Source organism: Amphiura filiformis, chromosome 7 (genome assembly GCF_039555335.1).
Source record: "Amphiura filiformis chromosome 7, Afil_fr2py, whole genome shotgun sequence".
NCBI lineage: Eukaryota > Metazoa > Echinodermata > Ophiuroidea > Amphilepidida > Amphiuridae > Amphiura > Amphiura filiformis.
The window spans coordinates 38,755,443-38,783,343 of NC_092634.1; the positions used below are offsets into that span (position 1 = coordinate 38,755,443).

At 38.7% G+C, this 27,901-nt stretch overlaps 2 protein-coding genes across 4 annotated transcripts in view; one reads left to right on the plus strand and one right to left on the minus strand.

Moving 5' to 3' along the window:
• The first annotated feature begins 638 nt into the window (after positions 1–638).
• On the plus strand, positions 639–3,522 carry LOC140157836 (tripartite motif-containing protein 3-like). The gene is made up of 2 exons (XM_072181084.1): positions 639–957; positions 2,435–3,522. Exons 1-2 carry the CDS (start codon positions 639–641, stop codon positions 3,520–3,522), a joined length of 1,407 nt encoding a protein of 468 aa, XP_072037185.1.
• A 4,152-nt stretch (positions 3,523–7,674) lies between these two features.
• The window catches only part of LOC140157136 (uncharacterized), a 37,248-nt gene continuing 17,021 nt past the window's right edge, over positions 7,675–27,901 (minus strand). Inside the window, exons 5-18 of one of the 3 annotated variants that reach the window (XM_072180219.1) lie at positions 24,378–24,566; positions 23,031–23,162; positions 21,170–21,370; positions 20,328–20,438; positions 18,495–18,677; positions 16,929–17,066; positions 16,002–16,292; positions 15,377–15,556; positions 14,904–15,011; positions 14,320–14,490; positions 13,353–13,501; positions 12,238–12,841; positions 11,353–11,498; positions 7,675–9,605 (exon numbers count right to left, since the gene is read on the minus strand). In XM_072180219.1, coding sequence (XP_072036320.1) covers positions 12,686–12,841; positions 13,353–13,501; positions 14,320–14,490; positions 14,904–15,011; positions 15,377–15,556; positions 16,002–16,292; positions 16,929–17,066; positions 18,495–18,677; positions 20,328–20,438; positions 21,170–21,370; positions 23,031–23,162; positions 24,378–24,566 — 2,009 coding nt within the window. In that variant the 3' untranslated portion in view covers positions 7,675–9,605; positions 11,353–11,498; positions 12,238–12,685. Of the gene's footprint in view, positions 9,606–11,352; positions 11,499–12,171; positions 12,842–13,352; positions 13,502–14,319; positions 14,491–14,903; positions 15,012–15,376; positions 15,557–16,001; positions 16,293–16,928; positions 17,067–18,494; positions 18,678–20,327; positions 20,439–21,169; positions 21,371–23,030; positions 23,163–24,377; positions 24,567–24,813; positions 25,202–27,901 lie in introns of those variants that run through there. The other 2 variants (XM_072180218.1, XM_072180217.1) reach the window with 2 other exon arrangements.

Consider the following 27,901-nt stretch of genomic DNA (forward strand, 5'->3'; position numbering starts at 1 on the left):
GGCCGGCAGTGTGAGAAATGTACGCGCCAGCTACCGCGAACACCACGTTGGGTAAACGCAAGCACTACGCGTGCGTTCCTCCTGACATTACGCACTCATCTGAGCTGGGTACTTTTTGTTTGTCTGGGGCTGCCACGGACGTTTTTATGTCAAAAGGGCGTAACTGACAGTTTGACCAAAATTTTTGTTTCTTGCCAATTTTATGTTAAAATCATAATGATTTGCCTAAAAATACATCGTATCTGTAAGAATAATATCCCACCACCGAGGAAATGCCTTTGGAGTTTGGATTAAGGCACAAAAACCTATGAAAAACTGTCATAAATGTGGAGAAAACAACTGAAAATTGATAGCATTTTGGACCCTTTTCCCTTTTCAGGGAGAGAGATATTACGACGCGGAGTAGTGCGCGTGATTTCATTCGAATCTGCGAGTCTCTCATCTACGCTTACGCTTAAATATCTATGGGCTTGACTGGTAAACAATAGAGGAGCAGATCGATCAAGCAGTCAAGCTCGGTCAGCTAAGATGGTGTAAGCGCTGGCTGCGCATGGGAATGTACCGTATAGGCCTGTCATTGTGATTAAAATGCTAAAACAACATCTCGGAACAACTTAACCAGAAACACTGCTGTGACAATGGCGTCAATGTCATCGTTTTCTCAAAAACAGGAAGAGTTCAAAGACGAATTTTTAACGTGCCCAATCTGTGCCGAGTCATACGATGCCATAAAACATAAAGCTAAGTGTCTACCTTGCTTGCATTCATTCTGTGCCTCTTGCTTACAACGGTACATCAAGGACAGAAAGTCATTTGCTTGCCCAAAATGTCGGCAGTCTGTGCAGCTTGAGGCCGAAGGTGATTTAACTAGTCTTCCTGATAACTTCATCGTCGAGAACTTGAAAGAATATCACGATATATTTAACCTTTGTGTACTATGTGGCAACTGTGATGATGGTGAGAACGCGGTTTGTTTTTGTCATGATTGCGTTTGTTTTTTGTGCCAAGGGTGCGTTGATATGCACCACAAAATGCGTAGTTTACGAGGTCATAGCTTGTCTACAATGACTGAACTACGGGAGAAGAAGTGCAACCCAATGTCGCTATGTCAACAGCGATGTGAAAAACATCCCAAACAAGAAATGACTCTATACTGCCAAGACGAAGCCTGCTTGCATAGATGAACTCCTGGATGGGGCAGCTTTAATTAGCATGAGGCCGCATTGATATGTAAATAGCGTATTGTTATTTAAATTTGCGCCCAGACGTATTGAGGGCGACAGTCATGTTACCCAGACGGAGAATGGCTGCATATGCCGGGCATGTCAATTTGCTGAGTGAAGGCTGATAATCACCTTTCTGTATAGGTAATAAGCTAGTATATTTCGTGTACCAGTTGGTTATAACAAAAAATTAGTATCATATTAAATATATTAAATGTATAAACTTTGAAAGTTACATGAATTTGAAGAGCAGAGCTTCGAAATCTAGCTAAGTCAGGTGATGTGAAATTCTGCTGCGTGAACCCCTCTGCGTGGTAGAATTATATTCATAAAACATTGAATTTAACAGATATAATGGGCAGCCAACCACGATTTATCTGCATTTAAAATATATGTTAATTAACAAAGATAAATAATAAAGAGTACAAATGGCAATTAACTAGTAAACAAGCCTGAAATCTTAAAATGTTGCCACGTGATTTCCCGAACACATGATATGTCACCATGTGACCACTATTCAGATTTACCGTAAATATTTGGAGTATGCTTGCACATCATGCACATACACTGTTCATTTCTTTATCTCCGTATAAAATCAATAATTCATGCTGGGAGCCAAGTAACATTGTCTGCTCAGCGCAGATTGGTATTTTATTTTACTTGAGAGCATAATAGAAATACATAAAACGAATCATGGCGCCATGATGGAAGGTCAGGTCGGGTATCAAAGGTTATTATAACTTAAATACTAGGCCTACTTGTATTTCCCACCTTGCCTCTGTCACATATTTCCTTCATATTATTGATAGCAAGTCCGAATTTTGACTTTGCTACTGCAAAATGTCATTTCATATAAAATTAGTAGACTTTCTTTGAAAAAACATATCACTGGTGCCTGATGGGAATACCCGTCCGCCATTTCATTAAACTGGATCGTTTTCGCCTGGTTTGCGCCCAGATGGATTGGGGGCGTGCTATACTCTCATTGAACAGGCCAGCAGGCAAAGTTCGCAAAACTAACAACGTTGTTATTTGCCAAACTCAATTAACATGATCCAAGGGGTCGAACATGAATTATTCATAACGAGCTATAACGGATCGATAACTGGCCTCACTTTCTAGCTAGTAAACCAGCTGAATTTTTCATAGATTTTGCGTTGCTAATAGAACAACCGTGAATTTAGTGTCACCCCCTTGCTGCTTGTCGCCAGTGTGTCCTACTTGTGCCCACGTTGAACATCGCGGTCATGATCTGTTGTACATTGAAGTTGCTGTGGAAAAGACGACAGAAGAACTTCAAGGTGCAGCAGGTAAGGTAAGATCACAGCTTGAAGAATTGACTCTGATCAAAGCAACGATCAAGCAAGCACAGAATCGTCTCATGTTGAGTTTCAGACAGAAAGAGACTGAAATACAGGGTACTGTGGAAGAACTACATCGTATGATCGATCTACGTTCCAAAGAAGCTTGCGCCAGGCTGGATGATTTGTTCAAAAATGAAGAAAAACGACTTGAAGAGCAGGAGAAATCTGTTGATTTGTTATCCTTTCAGATGTCGAGCGCGTGTGAATTTACAGATAGTTCATGTTCCATCAGCCACCATGTGCAACTGTTAGATTCTAGCAGACATACCATGCAGCGTTTGCAAGAACTACAGAACGTACCGCTTCCAAAGGAAGAAATAGAGAGCAAAGAGTTTGTCGTCAGTAAAAAGCACGTCGCAGCCATGGGTCAGTTCCAAGATTCCCTTAAAAACCTTTGTGACTTGACACTGGACGTTTCAACGTCATCTACTTCGGAATCATTCTCATCTCCAGATTATGAGTTTCCACCTCCACCAAAAATATACTTTGAAACATCTGAAGAAGGGTTCAAACCAAAGTTAAAAAATTCGGCCGAGGAAGTTCCGCCTCAGACCAAAAAGCCATCTGGTAAAAAGACCAAAAGACCATCTGGCAAGAAAAGGGTTAAGGAGCCACTGGTTGATTCTGACCAGTGCACAATAACATTAGATCCAAATCCGTGGAGAGGAAAGGCTTGCAAGGCAGAGGTCACCACTGTGAACTCGGATAATCAGCCAATTCTTCGAGGTGGTGCAAAGGTCCAAGCTTCCTTGAAATGGGCACAATCAAAGATGGGCGGATTACCATGTTCTGTTGTAGATCATGACAATGGTACGTACACTATCACATACACACCGTTGCTTTATGGAGCCAATGCGTTAGCAGTGTCCATTAATAATAAGTCGATGAAAGGTAGTCCATTTATGGTGAGAGCAGAACAAGAAAAGAATAACTAAAAGGACACAACGAAAAGATATCGAGGGCTATGTCCAATTCAGTTTTGAGAAGTTATAACATCAAAAATTGAAATATTTCGGAAAAAGACGCTACAAATACAACTGGAGAAGGTGTGGCTATACATGTAGTCTATAGTCAATGTAGGAAAAACAATGGGTGTATATATTTTTTTTGGCTTGGAGAATTTTGTTTCGTGTACTTTGATACCTCATTCGGCACAATGCGAGTTTATTACACTAAGCTATACACATTTGAACGACAAAAGGAATAGTTTCAAAAGTGACAAATTTGGATATTTTCTCATTTTCAAGGCGATTTCGGCTGCCTTTGTTATGGCCTCATTATGAACGCTCACGCCACTGTGTTCAATATCTAAAAAGCTCTCTTTTTTTTAAAATTAAAATTGTTACAAATTAGACAAATATAGTTGTATAGTGCGAAATGAGGTGTCAAACTGCGCAGAACAATTTAGTTTTAGTGTCTTTAGGGAATGGTTTTAGTTTTAAGTGTTTGGATACTATTTCTGCGCAGTATAATGTATTATTACCAAGTATAGAAATGGAAAAACTGTTAAACTGTGGTTTCGTTCAAGAAGCTTCAAGCGATGCACAATATTTATTATTACGGACCACGTTGAGTAAATCACAAAACGTGATTAGGTAACTCGATTAAGCAAAATGGAACCGGGGGGGGGGGGGGGGGTCATTCGAATATAAATGCCACTCTTGCTGACCCGAATTCCGTTATAGACCCGTCTTTATTAACGATGATATTATAACGTTGTATTCGGGTGACCCCACCTTTTTGGTTCTTTACAGAGCCGTTCAGGATTTCATATAGAGGACACATTGTAAAAACCTTTATTCCTGAGAGTGCACATGTAGGCCTACATTCATTGTGTCAACAGGGCCCGATATAAAAAGGGATAGCCATTAATTCATGCAATGAATAAATGATTTTAGTAAAGAGTTACCCACATGGAAGTTTTATCTGGGAACCAATTGAATACCAGAGTGGAAGAAGGACCCAACTCCATCAAACTGTTTTCGAGATATTAAGAAAATTAATAGTTGGAAGTTTTATAGGCAGAATGTTTTCATCTTCAGGGGACCTTTAATACATGAACATACAAAATTATATCCATTCAAAATTAAATATGATGTTTCCATGGCAACAGTAGGCCTACAGGTCTTGATACGAGCTGGAGTTGGGCCCTTCTTCCACTATATACTGTAAGTACCAGTTCCGTAAGCAGATGTGTTATAAATAGCTACAGAAATTTGGTAATTATCCATTAATTACACAAATAGAAGCATGTAATATGTCAGCAAGAAAGTTTATTGTAGTGAAAAGCAGATTTCATGGATGAGCAAAATTCCTCTTTAACCCAATATTTGTGGAAGAAGGACTCAACTCCATGGAGTTGGGCCTTTCTTCCATGAAAACCATGATTAAGTGTACGTGGAAGACTATTTAGAGAGTGGATTTTGGCTCGTCCCTCACACACAAGGAAGAACAATCTGCTGGTAATAAAATGCTGGGTCTAACTCATTTTTGTAAAAAAATTGGAGTTGGGCCCTTCTTCAACTCAGGTATTCAATTGCATGCTATTATAGTCGAAAATTAAGGTAACATTTCCTATGTAATGGAACAGTGCGAGCGAAGCGCGCAAAAATTTGCAATATCATATTTTGGTCCAAAACATGGTGTTTTGGGCTTTAAAAAAAAAGGATATGTCCCAATGGTAAATCCGGCCCGGAGTCCTGGCTGCTTATGAATGTGAACCCGGGACGTTGTCATTAGCCCGAATCCTTGAAACTACATATTTCTTGTAGTCTAGTAGCACAAGGACATTCATTTTTTTAAAGACGTTAAAAACGTGTTATAAACGTGTTTTGGTCAAAATGTTGCAATAACATTTAAATGTTAAGGTCATGAAAGGTTTTTTTGCTATGAACATAACAACAATTTAGAAATGTTGTTAAAATGTTATTGTAAAATATTTTTGGCAAACATTTTTGGCAAATATTTGGCAACACTACATGTAAAACCGAGCACTTATTATATAACATTATGTTTAAAATGTTTCACAAAAAGTTGCCAAAATATTTGTGAATGATATTAAAACGTTTTATACCCTTTATGTAATCCAACATTTAAATGTTTTCTGTAAAACGTTTTGTGTTTTGTTGTTTCTCTTTAGGCTTCTAAAAATACCTTTTGTTACAATTGTTCTCCAAATAACTAAATGTTGTTAAAAGCTAATTTATTTAATATGCATATCATTAATACGTGAGAAATGTTATATCAGGAAAATATCTGCTGTTGACTCCAAATTTCATTTGGAGTAGGCCTATCCATACTGATATTTGTCCGATTTCGGAAACAGCTTATCCATTACAAAAACCTGTGAAGTAAATTCAAAATTTCGATTAGTCACTTTAACTTTTGCAGAAACTTCACTACCTAGGTACGAACCCACATTGTGTAATGTGAACACGCCCTAAGTCTAAATTGTGCCTTTTTTATTTGATAAAGATTCTGCTATTCAGTGGCGTAACCAGGACTTTTGCAGAAGGGGTGGGGCGAAGGGAGACAAGGCAACATTCAAGGGGGCCAAAGTTTGACAAAAAGTGTCAAAAATGCGGTACAACGTACAAAAAAGCCTAAAAGGTATCAAGGCGACCAGCATCCGGGGGGTGTTGTCAAGACTTCTCACGAGGGGGGCTAGTGGCCTACCTCTTTCAATGGCGTAGCCAGGTTTTCGGAATAAAATTTTTCAAAAATAATTTTACGCTCGTTTATACTGTTAAATTATGCAGCAACGTAGGCAGATTAGATTGGGGCCAAAATGTAAGTTCTTAACTTCACATGCAGTTCACACAAAATTATTGTCTCTTGTTGACCAATCTTTTTAGCCAAATTACGTCGTGTACCGACGGCCTAAGATGTACCGACGGCAATGATGAGCAGGGAGCACAGGCCCCCGGGCCCTCACTGGCTACACCACCGACCCCTCCCCCCGGCAACGCACTGCTGCTATCGAAAGTTCATGCCTACCAATCAAACTTATAAATTGCTTCTGAGTCCAAATAATTTTTGGACGAAACACAAAAAACGAGGAATATTTCACATTTCGGTTGAAGGTCAACCGTTTATTATGGATGAAAAGATTGCATGTTAGTCCACGTAATAATGGAATGTTTACACACATAATAAAAATAAACAATTGTCTTTTCTTCACGATATTTGTCATGTTCTTTGACAAAATGTTTTATAACGGTTACTTACAGAATTGTATTCTTACACAATATATTACTGTGTTCTGTTGTCATTACTTTAGTGTTTTTAGATTCGGCCTCCACATCCCCCCTTCTAGCCGTCCTTTCCACGCCCGTTTTTAATTATTAAATATTAAGTATTAATTTAATATTTTAAATTAAATTAATCTAAATTAAGAAAGTTTTAAGGGGGTACTACACCCCTGCCCAATTTTATGCCTATTTTTGCATTTTTCTCAAAAATTATAGCGTATTGGTGACAAGTAAGATATGTATATTATAGGGGCAAGGACTACAACTACTGCACTGGAAATTTTATTTCAGCACAGACAACAGCTGTGGGGTTACAGTCAAAAATGAGGGAAGACCAATATTTGATCAATAAATCAATAACTACTTGACTTGAGTTGCTGAATTTTCAGTGCAATAGTTGTAGTCCTTGCCCCTATTATATACATATCTTGCAAGTTGTCACCAATGCGCTATAATTTGTGAGAAAAATGCAAAAGAAAAAAAAGGCACAGAATTGACCAGGGGTGTAGGTGCAGTACCCCCTTAACCTGTTCGAGAATTGTTTCCATTTCCACTCTATTTATACAATATACATATTTGTTATTTTTTTATTAAGGGACCGTTCACAAACACTTGTTAGGGGGGCCTGATGAAAAAAAGTTTCATCGCAAACATTTAACCTTTTTCGGCCCCCCCTTTACAGACCTCAAAAATTTCAGGCCCCCCTTTTTTGACATGAAAATTATGGGTCAACCCTATTAAAAAGCATATAAATCAGTTTTCCCAGGAAAATTTGTGGTCATTTATTTCAGGGCCCCCCTTAGGAGGGTCAAAAATTTTCAGGCCCCCCCCCCCCCTTTTTTGCATCAGGCCCCCCTAACAAGTGTTTGTGAACGGTCCCTAAGATATACACGTCCGATATATTTTTCAAACAAATTGTTATCATGGTTATGAAATAGATTCCATATTGCATAATCGGTTTCATTCATTTCTTCAGTGGAAATTGGTAATGAATGAGATATTACTAAGTAGGTCAATATTGTGTAAATTACATTATGATGAAATAATGAAACCGTTTATCTAATCGTCTATCTATATGCAACCGTCCACCCAAAACCAGCCGTAATTTTGTTTTATTTCGTGTTTAGAAAATGGTATAGCTTTAAAATGGTGTATCATTTGAGTTCATACGATATCGGGTTATGGTTTGTTGAACTTTGCTCCTTCAACAAAATGGTACCTTATTTCGGTTCTATATGTCTTTTTCCACATTGCTGGTAATAAATATCAAACAGTCACAATTGGCGGTCATTTCAAATCATCCCCAAGTCAACGAGGTTCAGGAATATCCTCTCATTTTTGTGCATACCTAGACAAAATACAATGCTTTGTAACCCACCACTTGAACAGGATTTATCCAAGGGCATAGAAGTAGATGCCGGGGAATGGGGGGCTCCCCCCCCCCCCCAACATTTTGTCAGGGGGTGGTCCATACAATCACCCCCCCCCCCTCAATGTTGATGCCTGAATATGGGTTTCTGACCAAATTAACATCATATTTGCACATTTTAGCCCCAAAGTGCTAATTTTCGCGCGCTTCACGCGCATTTATTCCACTTTTACACCATATTACATCAGTTTAGCAACATTTTTCGTGCGCTTCGCACGCATTTGAACCATGAACTTATTATGTCACCAAAAGGTGCTGGATTCACTATACTATAACAAGAATTTCCCCCCATCCCCCCCCCCATGTCACAAAGAAATATACGCCACTGGCCAAAGCAAACAAAGACTAGAGCTATTTAAGAATAATAGACACCCGGGGGGGGGGGGCACTCTCATAATTGGTCTGTACGCATGCGTGACTAAAAAAAACAAGGAAAAGGGATTTTCAAGAATAAGGGTAGTTTTCTGAAACTGAACAACTTGTTTAGGGTACCTTAATTTTCGGTAAATTACGAGTCCGAAAAGGTAAATTTTTTTCATTTTTACTGCCCAAAAAACTCATTAGGGGGTAAATTCTATATTAAATTACCTTATTAAGGGGCTAAATTTGCTGGTAGGGTAAAACTCGTTTAGGGGGTGTTTGAAAAAAATTTGGTCACGCATGCGTACAATGTCATATTTGAGTGATCCCCCCGGGAATAGACATAGGTAGACAAATATTATCCTCTTCAACAATAGGATTATTGATTGGTTTAAAAGGTGTTTGACTAGAATAATGAGCTACATGTAGCACCAACTTGAGGTACCTATGAATACCACCTTCATACACATTTTACACTATAACTCGGATTACAATTTGCCGACTTTACGGCTGGTTTGTGGTGGACGGTCACATATATTGTTACTTACTTCCTTTTTTAAAATTTAGATTTACAATTACATTATTATAATTATAATACAAAAATGGAAGGATCAAGCACTGACATTCCCCATTTACATTATTTCTTCTATGTTCTCACGGTGCTGATCAAAGTGTGGGTTTTTTTAGTGATTTGTACCCAACAATTCCCACTGATTATTAACAAGACTGCCGTTTCAAAACACAACCTAAGATTCACCTAAGTTGCAGGTAAATGGTATAAGTGGTCATAAAAGTATAAATTGTTGCCATTTCAAGAGGATCCTAATTTACATTAGGTAGTGAACATTATTATACGCGTATGTACAAATATGTAGCCGTAATTGCCTGAGGTGTACTGACGCATGTCTGGTGAATCTGTGGCCAAAAATCCTTCTCATCCTTTGCTCCAAGAAAGCTTTTCAGCAAAGTTTAATTAGAGCTGAAATTAACACAAATACAAAACTTTCAATTAACTTGAGTTTTTGAAATGATACGAGGCACAGTGTCGACTCCCTATATTATAAATATAAACTTAATACTCCGTTGGTGAGCGACGGGCGAGTGGTATTTCACCGAACGAAAGAACAGGAGTTCTATCTGATTGGCTAGCAATCGATCGCTGGATCGCTCAGTGGTGAACTACAAACTCAAAATGGAGCGATATATTCAATTCGATTGAAATCGATATTCTATCATTGACGCTGATAAAGAAAGTGGCATGGTGTGTATTGTATGACTTGTAATTTAATTTTCTAATACAAGTGTTCCTTTATAGAATTGGAATTCTCAAACAGTTGAATATATTACAATTTTTATTAAGATCAAAAATCGTTACTTATAAAATGCAGTAAAATATATCCACAGCAAAATACCGGCCCCGCTAATTAGTGTATTTAATTCCCAGTTAGTGTATTAAAAATAAAACCTGGGATTTACCTGACAACAAATCAAATTTTCTTGTAATAGAAATATCATATGGGATACTGATCATGCGCTAATCGTAAAAACATAGAATAGAAACTGTGTGGCAGGCTCTGTGGAATCTCATAACGTGTGTAAAATGGTATGCTTAGCCTGAATCGCTCGGCCTATCTCGAACAAAATCGCCATGCGTAGCTGTTGAAAAATGGGAGCATTCATAGTATCACGGCAATTTTTGAAACGAAGATATAGGGATGATGACGCTGTGCGAGGACACCAAATAACATCTACATCACCCCTTGCAACACAAGTTGGGTATTAACATGACCTTGACCCACAGAGCTAACACTATTATCACCCGCGAAGAAGACAAACAACGGGAGATGAATCACATCAAGCAGTGTCTTCACCAATGTGGTTACGAGCCATGGGTGTTCGCTGTCAGTGACAACAAAGAAAAGGACAAACAGAAAGCCAAGTACCAAAACAGACCGCCGGCCAAAGGTAGTGTGGTTATTCCCTACGTACAGGGAGTCTCTGAGACTGTTGCTCGCCTATTTCAAGCTAACGGCATCCGTACACACTACAAACCGGTTAACTCCGTCCGTCAGAACCTTGTTGCTCCTAATATAAGTCCGCTAGTGAGCAACCGTCCGGAACTGTCTATCACATTACATGTGAGGCTTACCCGCTGCATATGTTGGAGAATCTGAGCGCACGTTAAGCACTAGGCTGACGGAACACAAACGCAAGAGCAAAGCTTCCTCGCCCGTCTCTCAACACGCCCAAGCCGCGAAACACACCATCGCGTGGAAGGATGTCAAAGTGCTAGACCAGGACTCCCAATTGGTTTAATCGAGGTGTAAGGGAAGCCATCAACATCAGACGCCACCCAGTTCACTGAATAAGGACAAAGGCCGCCACCAGCTACCACTGGTCTATGAACCTGTTCTGTCACGTGACAATTCCAGCTCGTCATGTGACATCCCAGATCAATAAACCAGTCACCATCAGTTTGAAAAAGACACAGATCTAGTCGTCGTGTCGAAAGCTCACGCAGTGAACAAATTTAGTTGTGTGTAGCGGTAAAACATCTATATTGATTAAAGTAAGACACGAACTTATCTTGAATGTCACCCATCTTTTCATAGTATCATTTTGCCAGAAGGCACTACACCTTTTTTTATTTCGCTTTCTTTCCCTTGCATTTTAAACTTTTTTACTCCAAAAAAGGTAATTGCCTTACTTGCCTATTTCGGCCCTACCTAAGAGTTATCTGTATCCGATCGAGTAAATCATCCACTGTGGGGGTGATAATGATGCGAGGACGGATGTGAATGCTTGTTCCTTTGCCAGCTCTGGTGTTGTTGTTGTTGTTGTCAAGATTGATATCTTACGAACAGGAACACATCTGTAGCGATGGAAACATATAATAATGAGCTATAAGCATTTGCCAAAATGAAATCAAATTGAAAACCATCCATGCACAGATAAATGTTTATACAATTTCACGTTTGGGCAATGGGCTTGTGACTTTTTTGCCCTTTATCCAGGTAACGAAACACCAGAGATGTAGCAAACTATTCCTTGGCTAAAATGTTTGTCCAAGCGGAACAATTTTAAACCACTTTGATCAAAATCGGAGCATTTTATAATTTTTTTTACCTCGGTGAACATTATGGAGACCAGAATTTGACACTTTGACCGTTATAACTCAAGAGCTGTATATCGGAGATAAGTCAAACTATACTTTTCCTGAATTCTAATAATGAGAGAAATACAATGGGATGGTTTTTATCCATATTCGCCCAATTTTGAAATTTGAGCCCTGCATTAGCGGCCATTTCGGAAACATGCAAATTACCATTTTCCCCTATGTAACTTTTTGTCCATTTTGGATATCACTAGCAAGCAAAAACATTGGTGTTCCAATTTTGTCTCGGTGCGCCTATTATTCTACTTAAATTGACTCGTCTGTCACATTTATTTGCTTGATAAAACATCCCGATGATAACTTTTAAATTACGAAGTTTGTGGATATTTGACGCAGAAAAAGTAGTTGTTTTTTATTTCTATAAACTTACCCTGCTAACTCGGTCTATATTCGTCTTTAGTCTAGCACTCCAGGCAAAATATCACATTCTCCTCACCTCAGAGTTGTCAAATCTTCAAACCGTTGCCGTTTAATAGCAAGGCTACACAGGCTACAGAAGTATATACTGTTCCAACGTCCTTTCAGGAGCTTAATTGGTAAATAAACTTGGGTTGCTGAGGTATAGTATCTGAGAAACAAAAAAAAAACTCGCTTCACGGTCATTTTAGCCTCACAATCTCAAATTATGCTCAACATTTTAACTAACGTCAAAAGAAAATAATATCATACTTCACGTACCTGTTTTGTCACCGACACGAGTATTTTTCATGATATAAAATGATACCTGCCTGTACTTATATTTATCCATATTTATACATCATCATAAACACTTAAACATGTTAAAGAGAGACAGTAACATATAATACAATACAGTTTGCTCAAAATACACATGATACAAATTTATTAAGTCAGTAATATAATGTCATAATACTCTTCAGTTGGTTCTACCTGATACCACCATACTTACAAAATCCATTACAAAACTGGGGGAATAGCCATTCCCCTTCAATGTTATCAGCAGTAGAGAAAGCAACATACTTGACCAGTAATGGTGTATTGTCAACGGCTACGGCAAATGGTGCGGCTCCCACTCTGCCAACCTGAAGATAGTTAGGAAAAGTCAAGACACTGAACAATGTCTTACATGTGGAGCGTATTGTTGAGCTATATTGCAGTGTTCGAAATAAGCCAAAATCTTCAAGGGCCATTCGGGCCCTAGGGTTTGATTATACTCACATTGTAAAAAATTTTAATTGTACACTAGGCCACATTACTGACTATACTTCAGACTCGCAAATAAACAACTGGTACGAGAACAGGTAATGCCAAAGTCAGCATTGAGTCCGTCGTACTGACGTTGTTGAAACATTGTCAAGGGCCGCCCTGTGGGCCCGAAGGGTAGCATATCAGAGGGCCCGCAGTGATTTTCACGGGCTTTTAGCCTGAGTGCTCGCCTTATTTAGACTACGAGCATGTTGCATATACTGAACAAATTACCAGTAATTTAAAACAGTAATAAAATCTTGATATTGTGATACTACCAGAATGCATAAAAGAATTCAGGAAAGAGTTTTAATATTCCGACAAAATTATATGACATGTTTAATGTACCTGGATGTGTCCATTTTGAAACCTGATATAGAAGTCTCGATGCTCTCCTTGACTCAGCATATTGGGAGCTGCATTATTGGCCATGGTACATCCCGTATTACTGATACAACTTCGAATGACAGCCTTGACGTTGTTTTCAGTACCTATTCCTAGAATTAAACATAATAAAAGTATTAGGTAAGGTTCAATGTTACTTTGTGTTGTTGATTGTTGCGAAATCAACTAAAAACTATATGTCTTTAGCCGGGAAGTCTAGTTACTTTTACCATGTTTACCTAAATGCAATACTAAAAGTATCATATAATAATAAAAAAAATAGCGCATTTTGTCTGACGATTAAAAGCGCTGCAAATTCTCTCCCACCAGTGAATCATTCGAATTGGATTATATCAACTGGTCCGGTTGCAGCCGAAGCGCAGACTATCCGCACTTAGATTATAAGATCCACCAATTATCTGTGCAGCTACCCAAATTCCATTGGATGGAGGAAGTTTTTGATAACCAAACAACTGATCACCGTCACCGATCATAAGCTTACTGTAGGGCATTTTCAACAAGCTCGGCCAAGATCGAGTTAGAGAAAGCTACAGTGCCTATTGATTGACCAATAATTTGAGTGAATATCATCATCATCATCATCATAAACGATTCTCGTCAGCAGTTTGACATAGCGCCATCAATAAAGTTTCTTCAAGTAGGTCTCTTTCAGCTCTTTTTGAATTGCTGATATCCACGTAGTTTTTGGATTCCCTCTTGGTCGTTTTACGTGTCGTTCGTACTCTTGAAGAGCTTTATTTTGCTTTGCTGGGGGTATCATCAGGTAATCGGGTAATTAGGTGAATAATCTCGCCTAAAACCTGTTTTCCTACTCAAATTACATGGACACTGTTTTTTCATCAGAGCAAATGCACAAGTCTTGTTTTCTAAGGCATTTATAAACAATGTGGATTAATTCTGTTGTCCCTACCTATTTCATACAGTGGATATCCAGCGTGAATCATGTTTGGTTCAGAAGACAAAGCAATGTAAGCGTTGGATGCCGCTTTCACCGAAAATTCAATAGATGTTACGGAGTCCGGAATTTCAGGAAACCGGTATTGGTAATGGAAAACTTTGCCAGTTCGGTACACTGGACATGCTGCATGATATTGTAAAAAAGGCAAAGTATAAAGAGATAAGTATTAAGGTCAGTATGATAAGATACTCTGTCTTGTCTGATGTGAACATTGAAATAACCTGACACCCAATCGATGGAGAAGTTCCTTCATATAGACTCCTTAAGATGGTGTATATGCTACACTAACATTAGCTGAGCATGTAACTCGTCAAGACCTTTGTCTTCATTTATTACTCATATTCATAAATGTAAAGATGATATATGCTCTGTCTGACATCGTAGAGAATGGCTAACTTCTAAATATATTTTAGGTTTTCTTGAGGCAGTGCCTCTTGTTCGCTCGTTGATAATCTTTAGGTACGCATGCGTTGCTACCCCGAGGAAGCAAATAAAAGCATTATTGCACAGAGGTTTCCGTACCATGTTATATTTACCTTGTGACATATTACAGAATACTGTTTCTGCCGGCATTGATGCCCCTATCTCATAGTATCCATCAGTCACATAACCCGAAGATTTCAACGCATCACAAGAACTGAACACTGGAAATGAATGAAGTATTTGGTATAGATTATTAAACATATCCAGACATTTTCTTATTTGGATTAATAGCTCAGTGATGGTAGGCCTAAAGATAACTATGTCGTTTGGGTTTCTAAATTTTAGATACAGCCTTTACAATCATGATGATACGGATATTTCTTTATCATGTTGACCCTATTATAATGTGATGCAAAGGACGATATGTGCGTGATATGGAGTGGTGTGCGGGAGGGATGTGTGTGTGTGTCGGGTTCGTATTGTGGGCAGGGGTATGTAGGTAGGGTGTGTGGTGATGAGGTATTTGTAGGGTCTGTAGGGTGTAGGGGTGTGTATGTGGGTGTGCTTGTGAATGATTACATTATACCTTGATCATTGCATTCGAGTTTTCCTAGCGTGTAGAAACCCTTCTCTTTATCTTCATTGGTATCACCAAATCTGATTTTTGCGACCGGCAGAGTTGATTTATCCGTTAAAATTCCCATATCAGTCCTCCACGTAAAATCATCAGCATCACAATTGCAATACCCATTCGGGTTTGCACAACCTACGAGATGGCGATTAAAAATATTATTATTTTACATGTAATGACATTTGGCAAACAAGCTACCAACACCCCTTCCCCACATACACTACACACACCCCTACCCGCAAATATATCAACTAAATAATTGTCGTTTTATTACAGACCGATCTATTTTAGCTAGGGTGATGACTATTTTCGGGGAAAATTGTGTTCCGAATATACAATTAAGCAGGCCAGAGCAGAGTAACCAAGAGCTAACCTAGGAGGATAGATGACAATTAAGGGTCCTAGTTAAAGAAAATTGGGAAAATTACAATTTTCCACCAACGTAATCTCCCCTATAAGGACTTTAGACTGTGAGTCTAGCTCAGCAATGGCCCCTAAGACACGGGCCCGGGCCATTGACCCCCATGTTGGCGACACTGCATTTCAGAGGTTCATTTGAGATCATGTTTGATTGACTCACTTCCATCAAGAGAACAAGGACATCCCTGCAATCCTGTCCCAATACCAAAGTTGTACCGAACTCCTCCTGTTTCCGATTGCCAGAATCCTACATGACCGTATGGATCATTAGTGATATCCCACATCGTCGAACCATAACAATCGTATGTCAATTGTTGTTGGCAATGGGATGATATTGAGACAAGGGCGTTTATCTGGTCAAATGTTACGTCATATTGGAACAGCAGTGTGTCAAACGCTGAGTTACGTATGAGGCCTCTATCGGCTCGATTATGACCGATGATTGATGTTCCTGAAACAGATAATAAAGTGAAGATCGAAAAAGACAGGGGTGTTAAACCTGCTGATGAATACAGCATTTTCGTCACCTCACCATCGTCACACCAATACCGAATGTCATCATTGGTAAGAAAAATGGCATCCTATGCCAATAGTTTGTGATGAAGGGAGCGATGTTATTAGGTTTTTTTTACGTCTATTCCTTTATTATGTTTATATTGAACTACAATTCAATTTAGTAACCTAAAATGTCAGCGGAGAACAGAACTCTCGCACACTCATTGATCGATTGTCACAGGAACAAACACACCCCTATATATGTGACCCCTCAGCACAACTAAGCCCTGAAGTCGCCAATCATCATTTTTGAGATATTCAACCAAAATATTCTGCTTGAAATTAGCTTTAAAATGATGTATATCATGTCTATAGTACTTGACATTTAAGTAGTGAAAAATCAATAAAACAGTCAATAAATCCTTTGTTTCCTATTGTTTATTGTTAAGTTCGATGGAGCATATCTCAATAGTGGCACTGGCGACATCCGGGCTCAGTTTTGGAGGATGGTCACATATTTGGTAAAGGATATTTTGTGACGTAGGTAATATTAGGATTATGTGTAGATATTATCAAGCGTCTGTTTACAAACCTGTGGACATGTTACAATAGACAGTAAATGAATCCACGCCATTATTTAATCCATCAGGGTCAACGTAATAATAACCATCCCTCGTGTGACCAGCATCTCGAAGATCTGCGCAGGATGGCAAAACTTGTATGCTGGGACCTAGGAGAGTGAATAGCAAAGTGATAACACATTATTATTGACTGTTGAAATGTGGAAAAAAGAGAGAATTTACTAATTTATAGATAATTAGAATATATCCCTGAATATATGGTATACCTTATGATTAAGGGGTACTACACCCATTGATTTTTTTTGCATTTTTTGCATTTTGTGAAGAAATTACAAAAAAAAATTGGACAAAGTGGTATGCAAAATGAAGGGGCAAATCTTCTCGTTTTATTGGTGACATCGGTATTAACGTAGCTTACATGCTTTTAAAAGTAGAAGCCAAAAGGTGGTACATCACTGATGATTTAAATTCACTTCATTTTGGAAGGCTTACTATCAACGGATTTCGTTAAAATATTGGATATGTGTTGCTAACACGTTAGGGAAATAAAGTTGATATGTAAAATGGGAATAAGTGGTTCCTGATTTCTTTTATGACTTCATGAACTTGGTGCTCCACAACTACCAAAAAAGGAACTGGTTAAAATGCTTCTATTTTCAATGTTGAGCTATATTTTGTATTTTTAACTTGCGACATTATTTCACTGAAACTTAATTAAGCCACAGGTAACAGGTTACCACAACCATACTACAGCAATGTTGAAAAAAATTGTATTTCTTGTCACCTATACCACCATATTGGGTAGTTTTCCGTAAGCTTAACGTTTGTGATTTTGGTAACTATTTTATATTTATTTGTGAAATCCATCTCAACTAGGCATTCTAAATTATACTCACCATTTACATCCCAAGGTATATTAGTATATCCACCTTGCACTTCTCGATATATATCCAGTTAAAGACAGAATATCAAAATTATTCCTCATTATGATATCACAAACTCTCACATGTGTATTCAAAATTGATGCTTAAATTTGACCTGAACCAATTGACCTATAACCTGACATACGGTGACCTAATAGCCTTTTCTTCTCCTAACAACACATTATAATATTATTGACTAATGACTATACATCCATTGTGTAAGTGTTTATATATTTTGCATGCACCACTAGATTTTCTATAGAGAGTATAACAAAGGATTTAATGTATTCTATTCATGTACCCTACTTGAACATGCTGAATAGAATAAATCATGGTTTGTTATGAAACACGCATCTGAGTAACTAGGATACAGTAAACAAAATATATATAGGGCTAAAATGACTTACTACAATTGTTTAAAAGCACTTTTTTCTTCTTTTTTTCATATTTTTTTTTATTTCACATGATCCGTGCATATATCGCCTAGCTATAAATGAAAAAATATTTATTTAGACCAATCAAACCAATATATGGGTGTAGTACGCCCTTAAGACTGCCGTTAATAAACACTATGACATTCCACTTTGTCTCGCCAAATTTAAATAATTTACTTATGGGGAAATTTACGTACATCCATGATGAAAGCTAACTTACTCTTGCCGAAGCATTCCAATGGTCCTAAGGTATAGAACCCCATCGCCAAGTAATGGTTGATCCCTCCAAATCGTAGCTCAGTGACTGGTAATTTATTGGAGTCAATTATCAGCCCTTCATCGTACCTCCATACATCATCATCTGCATCACAATTGCATTTATAGTTCGGGTTTCCATCACAAGCTGCAAGAAAGACAGACGGATGATTACTGGAACATTTTAGGCAATATAGCCAGTCGGGCTGGTAACTATGGTAAACAATTAGAGAATAAACGATAGGAATTTTTATTTTGCCTATCCTCTACCGTGTGATAGACAACAGACAGGTCCAATATTTTGAGTAGTGGATGCCGGCGCATCTCATTCTTAGTCAGTTAAATATTATTTTAATAACTAAACTATTTTTAAAAGCAAAAATTAAGTTACCGTCATAAAAACTCCCCTTTTTCTAAAATGAACGAAACTTGTTTACAACTTCACACCTTTTGTTGCGCGTACTGCTAGCGCGTGCGAGTATTTCGCACTGCGTCTACGCATACAACGCGATACATATGCGCACCTCTATGAGCGTGTTACGCGTTATCAACACTCATGATGACGTGGGCTCGTCTACAGCCTGATAGACGACACCCAAAATCATGCGATTGTCCAATCAGATTATGTGTCTACTAATAGACCACTCCCACTGACTAAGAATTAAACTTAGCAGTCCGGCAGAACATACTTGACCGTCTGACTGAAGTATTGCTACATTGAGTAGACCCACTCATTAGATTAAGCCGGGTACAATTGGGAATAGTGACGTATCGCCAGTTGGGCTAGTAGCAAATTTGAGTTACCAGCTCGATGTACTGAATTGCTATCAACATTTATGCACTAGCCAGTCGAAATGTACTGAAATATTATTGAGTAAAGCAGCTCGTTATCAACCAGAATTATAAGGAATGTATCGTAACCTTTTGGGCACTAGCAGCTACTTGCGAGTCGGGCTACGTAGCCAGCTACAGTTACCAATATATCGCTGGCCAAAAACGACAAAACCCTTGGTCCAAGCATGAAGCCTTCATGCTCGGACCAAGCCGTCTTCACTCTTGGACCAGCCACCCGTCATGCTTGGACCAACCAGTGTAAACCAAGATTTACTTCAGCCAAGCCCTAGCAGCCAATCATACGCTTCAGCGTAGTGCTGGAGACTAGTATAAAGGACTCTTCGACCAATTAAACGCTTCAGGCTAGTGCTTGATGCTACCATCAAGTAAATCCAACCAATCCGGGTCTTAATACAAGTATTTTAAAGCAGTATATGTTTTAAACCCACCAATCACCAGCTTGGCGATAGTATTTAAAGATAAGATAATGTGGTTTTTGGCTAGCATAGTCATACGACAAAACCCTTCGTCCAAGCATGAAGCCTTCACCTGTGTGAAGGTGGTTATATCTAGCCAGTCGGGCTTGTATTTTTATCTTGTCAGCAACGTTACCAGTAATAGGCTGTTGGATTGCCAGAGTTAAATATACCTCTGTACATATATAGATATAGTAATCAAATCCACTGATGAGCGCCGTAATGCATGGATAATGTTCTGGAGCTGGTAGTGTTCTTGAGATCACTTAAGTCTTGTCCTGTTTATCTTAGTTGTAGTAGTAAATATTGGCATAGCTAATAGATATAATGTAGGAATTTAATAATGCGCCTCAGGATTTGTTTTATGATTGGAATTCGAATACCAAAAGTCACTGGGTTTAGGTTTTGGTTTGAGGGTAGGAAAGGATAAATGGGCTAACGCTTATTTTAGATTTGATAATGTGCAAACTTATGAAGATAATTCTTACCATCAGAAGCACCAGCACCACATAAACAGCCTTCTTCTCCAGTATTAGCACCACCCCAATTAAGCATTTGCTCTGCATCTCGAGACACCCAATACGTAAGCTGTGTACCAGCTATGGAATAAGTGATGAATCAATGAATCAATGAATGAATGGGCATGGATGGATTAATGAAGGAAAACATAGAAATGAATAGGAAGCTTTCAATCAAGTACATGAGCTCAAGATAATAAACATCTCACACATCTAGAAACACGCCACAAACTTTACACATACAGGTGCGTGGGAGCATGTACAACTTCACTTTACTGGTGCGCACCCCACCCCAACAGGCAAACGTGTGCGTGTACTTAGAGGCATTGCTTTAGACCACGTAGCCAATGATTACCAATGATTACCTCCACGACCCGTTATTCAGAATTAATTAATTAATAATTAACAATAAAATGGCCACGACAACGAACTTTATGTTATTTTCGCATGACAGCGCACAGCAAAGCGCGATGCAGTATTAGCGCCGTCACGCATTGTACGCAGAGCATTACGCTTGGTTACGCATTCAATATTTCTGCAATATTCGCTGTCACTTACGCTTTGGCTACGCGTAGGCACTCCACCTTGAGGTAAACAACTTCAAATATTTGGGCAAACAAGTGACATTTTCTCTTTAAATCGCACTATTTTATGGTAATAGAATTGAAATAAAGGGTGCAGCATTATCCTTTGCACGCAAAATAATGTATCCTCGGCAGTAAAAACGTTTAAATTATTTACGTTTTTACTGCCTCGGACACATTATTTGTAAAGACATTCTGACAAATTGCGCGGCAATAGCCAAAACTCACCGTTATTCCATATAGGAGCATTATGGCAATCCCATCTGATGAATTGCTGGCAGTATAATGACGATTCTAGTAAAGCTATTATATGTGTCATAGGTGCCTTGTAGGTTACAGGCCGACGGAACGACGCTTCGTCAGGAGCTACCTCTGTTTCACTGATTGCTAATCGGCGATACTCGCTATCATGATGTATTACTGTTGCTCCTGTGAAGGCGATAAATCGGTTTTGTGAGTACCCGGTAATAATCCGCGCGTGAGTAGACATATTTTGTGATCATGGTTGCACTATGGACCATATTGGCATCATCTCCAATGTCATAGTAAACAATCATAACACCACAACATTTGACATCAAGTATGAGTATGAGTTTTTTTCGTAGGTCATTAAAGGTCATTAAAGAACTGTATCCTGACCACAGACGAGAGAGATACAGACCGCGTGCAATCAGTCAAAGTCTCAGCATCAACCTATAATGAGGGTCAATTGTTCCATGAAATGCGACAGGCGAGACTACTACGCAATTACCACGTATTTTCACGGTCTATCGCGTAATCGCGAAAGCACGCAACGCGCTATCGCGTATACGTGAGGGCACGCAACGCTGGCGTGATTGTTAGACACGGCACGATCGAACAATCGGCCCTCATGAATATGCGAGAACTCACATTATACAATACGCAGGGACTTTGACTGGTTATACGCGGTCTGTATCTCTCTCGTCTGTGGTCCTGACAGATATCCTGTAAATCTTTGACCTGCAATGGATATACATTACTACTTTGCGAAAAGATTGTGAGAAACGATTTTTCCCGTGATGACAAGAGTAGGGTGTACAGACAACAGATATTTCCATTATGCAGTAACTGTCCGTTTTTCCTATTCAGTGCACACACATTGATGATTGACCTCTAGCTCACTCATTGTACTGTAGGCATAGGCAATGGACTAGTTAATGGGCTGGTGGGAAAACCCTTCACCCAATAATAGCCATAGAAGCTGTGCGATATTACAATGTGAATTTTAATGTTTAACATACTACAATTTGAAGTAAAAAATGTCACAGGAAAGCTGTTGTCGAGCTGTTTTCCCAAAGAGAGTCTTCCAAAATTTTATAACAGTCGGACGTGTAATTTCAATGGCAAATTGTGCTCAACAGCTGACTCGCGATAGCTCCAACTTCAATTTTCTTCATAGAAACTGTATATAAACCTCAATTTATTCCCTTTATGGTCATCTAAAAATGATTAAAATGCGATTTTGGGAAGATTGTTGTCGAGCCCTCCCAAATATGGAGTTCTGACTGCCCGATAGGGAGCTAAAAATGGAAAAACTTTTTCCAAACCGTGTTAAGTCTAAAATCACATGTTTCTCATTTACTTGTGTGATACGATCACAATAACTGTGACAAGTTTGACATGAGTTGTACCATCAACATGGCTGGATAACAATATGCAGACTATTGTTCTCATTTCGGAAACAAAGGCCACACACAGTATTGTTACTGTGCGTTTGCGTTGTAATGGTGCATCCAACTGAAATTATAATACCTATTTCATCACAGCACATTGTAATATCGCACAGGTAAATCAGAAACACATGTTTATAGATTTAACCAGGGCTATGAGACACATCCCTGACTTAACATAGTTGAGCTGTTTTCAATGAGGTTTATCTTGGTTTAATGGGGTTTAAGTCCTGCAAAGGTCGTGGTGAATTCTGCTGTAGACATGACTGCATAATGCTACGAGAGCGTACTAGGCACCGCAAGGGTTCGATCCCGCAACATCTTGCTCCATAGTCAAACGCCGTATCGATTGAGCTAACTTGACTGCTAATAAATCACCAAATTATTACGTTCCTTACCTGTAATCATATCACAATAAACGCTGCATGAAGACAGTGGACTTTCTGGACCATCAGGATCAATATCATACCAACCAGAAGAGTTGAACCCGGCACTACGTAATTCGTCGCATGACGCTAGCATTGGTATGTCTGAAAAACAAAACCAATACCTTTATTCTCTAAATATTACATGCCCGACTGGTTGACAGCAATTTAGTCATTTGTTCAATCATTTAGTCCGGTAGGGAAGTTGCTTCATCAAGTCGAAACTTCCTTGACTCCGGGTACCGACCGTACCTACGGTTATTAGATGTCATGCTCATAAGTAGAAAGATTTTTATTGTTGAAATTAATATACCTCGTTTCGCTTCGAGTTCGGTAGTGACGTGTTTTATGGAATCAAGGCATAATGATTGTAAATACGGCAAAATCGGAACTCTCTGTTTCTCACTACCCACACCCCCCCCACACACACACCCCCACCCCACACCCGAGACGTATTTTGACGTCACTACCAAAGTCGAAGCGACACGAGGTACAGTACATGATAACGGCTGGGAAGGTACGAGTTCCTGTATCGATTTTCTATTTGTCAATGGAAATAAAGACTTTTTTAGAATCAAAGAGGTTTTTCACATTTTGATAATTACATTTCGTACACTTTTATGATCAAAGTTTAATAAATGATCTTGTGTTTTAAGAATTATGGATGTTTTGAATTCAACTTTTGAATTCAAGCTATCTACATTTTGCTTATCTTTAGAATCAAAGATGTTTATTACATATTTTGCTACTCCATAGTTGTTGTGCTTTTAACAATGCTTTCGTATGGTTAAAGATGAAGTGATTGAACGGTCAAGAAGAACATTTCCTTATATTACACTCGTGCCAAGTTAACAGGCAGTATCTAAGAATAACTTAATACTGCCTGTGTACTTGGGAGGTAGGTGATATCCATAGATTAATAAACACACAGATTGGGCTTTTCCATGCCTGTGCCCTCTAAGCGTACTCGAATTCAGCTGACACCGATACAGCGTTCAAACCTGGCGACATTGCTTATCTTACGCGCGAAGTGTCTTTTCTTTACGCTCGCACTATTTGCGCTGTTTTTGAGTTTGCTCATGCGCCAGGCAACATGCAATGATTCCGCGGTATGGTGATATCAATCTGCTCCTAAAGTCAAAGTCGGTAACTACAAGTAATTAACATATTAAATGCTGCATTTTGATTGGTGGAATCAGTCTGCGCTCGAAGCAAAAGACAGTATCTACTAAATATAAACAAACCAAATGCCTCTTTGCGTTTAAATGTATTCTGAGTGCAGTATTTGTGTTACGCACCGAACCACGCTTATATTCTTACCTATTCCATGACACTGGAAAGCTCCAAGAGTCACTAATCCTTCACTGTTAAATTTAGTATTAGCAGCAAAATGAAGCTCGGTTACGGGAAGAAATTGTTTATCAGTAATCCAGCCTCCATCACTTCGACTTACCCCGTCTTGGGCATCACAGTTACAAGTGCACACATTTGATTGTGTAGGGGAACCCACTATGTTAAAAAATTACCAGACATACATATATAAATATATAAACATAAATGAATATAATTGTAATTAATAATATATTGTAAAGAAAGAAAGAAAAAAAAAGAAAGAAAGAAAGAAAGAAAGAAAAGAAGAAAAGAAAGAAAGAAAGAAAGAAAGAAAGAAAGAAAGAAAGAAAGAAAGAAAGAAAGAAAGAAAGAAAAGAAAGAAAGTAATGATAAGTAATAACATAATGATATAACAATAACTTACATTCAAACTCGCACACACACAAATCTAAAATTCGTACTGCATGATTTATCCCTCCATCTGTAATTGCTATTAGCTCTCATCCGAATACACGTGCCACCGCTCTCTCTACCACTACTATCCCATGCTTCGAAATCAAGTGGTGAGCCGTCCGTCCAGTACAATGGGTCGTTGGTATTTTGTGACGAGAGTCCAATCCACGCATTCCCAGAGCCTTGTATATTATGTGAATTTAATTGACCGACCAAAAAGTCTTGTTCTTGTTGAGATGTTATATCGACGAGATGACTATTCGCTGCAGTGCAAGTACTGGAGGCGTCATCTCTTGAGACGGTAGAAGTGTAGATCTTATAACAGGAGTTATCAAATGTCAGGTAATCCACAGGACACTCTGAAATAATTATATAGGCCTATATATTAATAATAAATCATTAAAATTTGTAAAAACAAACAAATAAGTCTTTAAAAAGACAATCATCGCTCATATTGCTCAAGTTGAACAACGTTTGGGACTAAAGTGACAAGACATGAAAAAATACTACTTGTATAATGCTTCAGTTATGGATACTGTTTAAGAAGCATTTAGTAGTTGATAAGGAATATAATTACGTGTTGTCGTGTTTGTCACGGTAGCGACTGGAAATTGATTGTAGACATCTGTGATGATTATAAACATGATAAACCAGGATAGGAGAGGAGCCCCATTTTTGACAGGTTTAAAGGAGGTAAAGCGATTCTTGTGAAGTCAAAAAGAATAATTTTGGTACGCATTTTTACGGTATCTTTTTAGAAATAGCTATCATTACGCAAAGATCTAGTCTAGAAACATAAAAAGTGAGTAACTGTAAAGTTGACCTGGAAAAATCTCAATTTAAGGGTACACGATGTATTGTTGTTCGAAGCAGCCAAAATAAATCGATTTTCATTATCTTAATCAATATATTATTGAAAAATTACACTTTGATGTTTTGCAATAGTTCATTCTACAAATCATATACTTTGAAAACTTGCTTGATTTATTGTTGTTAATGAGTTATGTACGTTTTAAGCGCCTGTCACACTACACCGAATAGGTCTTCCGTACAAGAAACATATGATATTTTAGTAAATCCGTTGTTGTTCGTCAATGATCGTTTTATGTTCTTTTTATGTCCTGCTATCATCCGCCAAATGCGTTTCGTGTTAGGCGATGTTCGTTAAGTCCGTCGGCAAGTTTTGTGCATGCACAAAACTTGAAACGGAGTGTACCGAATACACATGTTCGGTATTTATCCGATGTGTGTTCGTATGGTGCTGCATATTGCCGGAGTTTGTTCACTCTCCTTTCGTTCTTTGTTCGTTGCACTCGGCCCGTGTTCGTTGCAATTACGTACCTGTTCATACTTTTTGTATTCAGTCCGTCTAGTGTCACACTACACCGGATCGGTCTTCCGTACAAGAAACGGATGGTATTTTAGCAAATCCGTTAGTGTTCGTCAATGTTCGTTTTATGTTCTTCACATGTCCTGCTATCCGCCAAATGCGTTTCGTGTTAGGTGATGTTTGTTTAGTCCGTCGACACTCCGTTTCAAGTTTTGTGCATGCACAAAACTTGAAACGGAGTGTGCCGGATACACAGGTTTGGAAGTTGTCCGATGTGTGTTCGTACTGTCCTGTATATATTCCCATGGTTTGTTCGTTATTCTTTCGTTTATATACTGCAGGTGTTTGGGAGGTTTCGCAGGCGCTTGTGCCGGATGTAGGCCTATGGCGAACATGTGCATCGATCATGGGGGGGGGGGGCACTTTCTGAAGGGTGTGGGACACAATATCAAATTCCCCCAGTACTTTTAGTAGTGACTGACAAGTAGAAAAAAGGGGGAAGGAGAGAAAAAAGAAAAGAAAGTGAGAAAAATAGAGAAAGAGAAAAGAGAAGAGAAAAAGTTAAATTGCGCGTAATTTAGTAGGCCCATGTAAGTAGTATTGGGAGAGGGGTACTTTCTGAAGGGTAGAGGACGCGATATCAAATTCCTCCCAGTTTTAGTGATTGACAAGAAAGAAAAAAGAAGAGAAAAGGTTAAATTGCACGTTATTGAGTAGGCCCAGGATAGTAGTAAGCCTAATTAGTATAGGCATGTGATTATTATAGGCAGTGCTTAAAGGTGGATCCTTGGCCCAAAAGCCTGTGAAAAATTACTGCCGGCCCGTCGATATGCAGGGCCCGTGACATTTTGTCACCAAAGTCAGTATTTAAGACGGATTTGGGTCTATTACTGACTTTAACATATCAATCCATGCATGCTTTACCTGAAATTACGAGTCTGAAGTCTTATATCTAAGTGTCAGTGGACCAGTGTAACATTTTAAATTTTGCAAATTCAGTTCGGGCCTTTTTTGTTTTTTGTTTAAGGCAATAATAGTGTAAAAATTATGCACCAAAAAACATTTTTCCAAATTTTCCATTTTTAAAACTAAACTTTTACACAATAGGCATAATAATGTAAATACAGTCCCCATGCAAATGGCTTCAATTGGACCTTCATTTTGAAAAATGGTCAAGTCTTCCTTTTTGCTTTTGCTTTGGACATCCACGTGTTATGTTTAAAACGATTGTTTACATTATACAATAATGGTGAAAACTTTTCAATGGCTTCAATTAGGCTTTCGTTTCACCAATTTGCGGCTTTTTCAAACTAAAGTAGTATCCAATAATAGTGCTAAAATTGATCTACAAATGGCTTCAATTTGGCCTTCATTGTCCAAAGGTTTCTCATCTCTATTGCCCCCGGACGCTGGTTGCCCTGATATGTAAGATTTGTAGCCCTTTTTGTACTTTTTAGCCCATTTTTGACCATTTTCGTCAAAGTTTTTCCCCTTAAAAGTTGTCTTTCCTCACTTTGTCCACCCTCTGAAAAAGTGCTTGCTACGCCACTGCCTCTGAGGGGCCTCAAACCCTCTCAAACACCCTCTCTTCCCCCACTTTTCTGATAGGGTCGACGTCCCTGCTGGTGCCACATAGGACGGATTCGCCGGTCATTTATCGGACGTTGAACGATCGGATATAAGACGCCTGCAGGATTATTAGCGGCCACAACACATAGAGAGACGAATG

Bases quoted from the DNA above. Each gene is read 5' to 3' on its own strand.
- LOC140157836 (XM_072181084.1), top strand. From the start codon at position 639: ATGGCGTCAATGTCATCGTTTTCTCAAAAACAGGAAGAGTTCAAAGAC. The intron at 958-2,434 runs GTGAGAACGCGG...GCTTGTCGCCAG, and splicing joins ATGTGGCAACTGTGATGATG to TGTGTCCTACTTGTGCCCAC.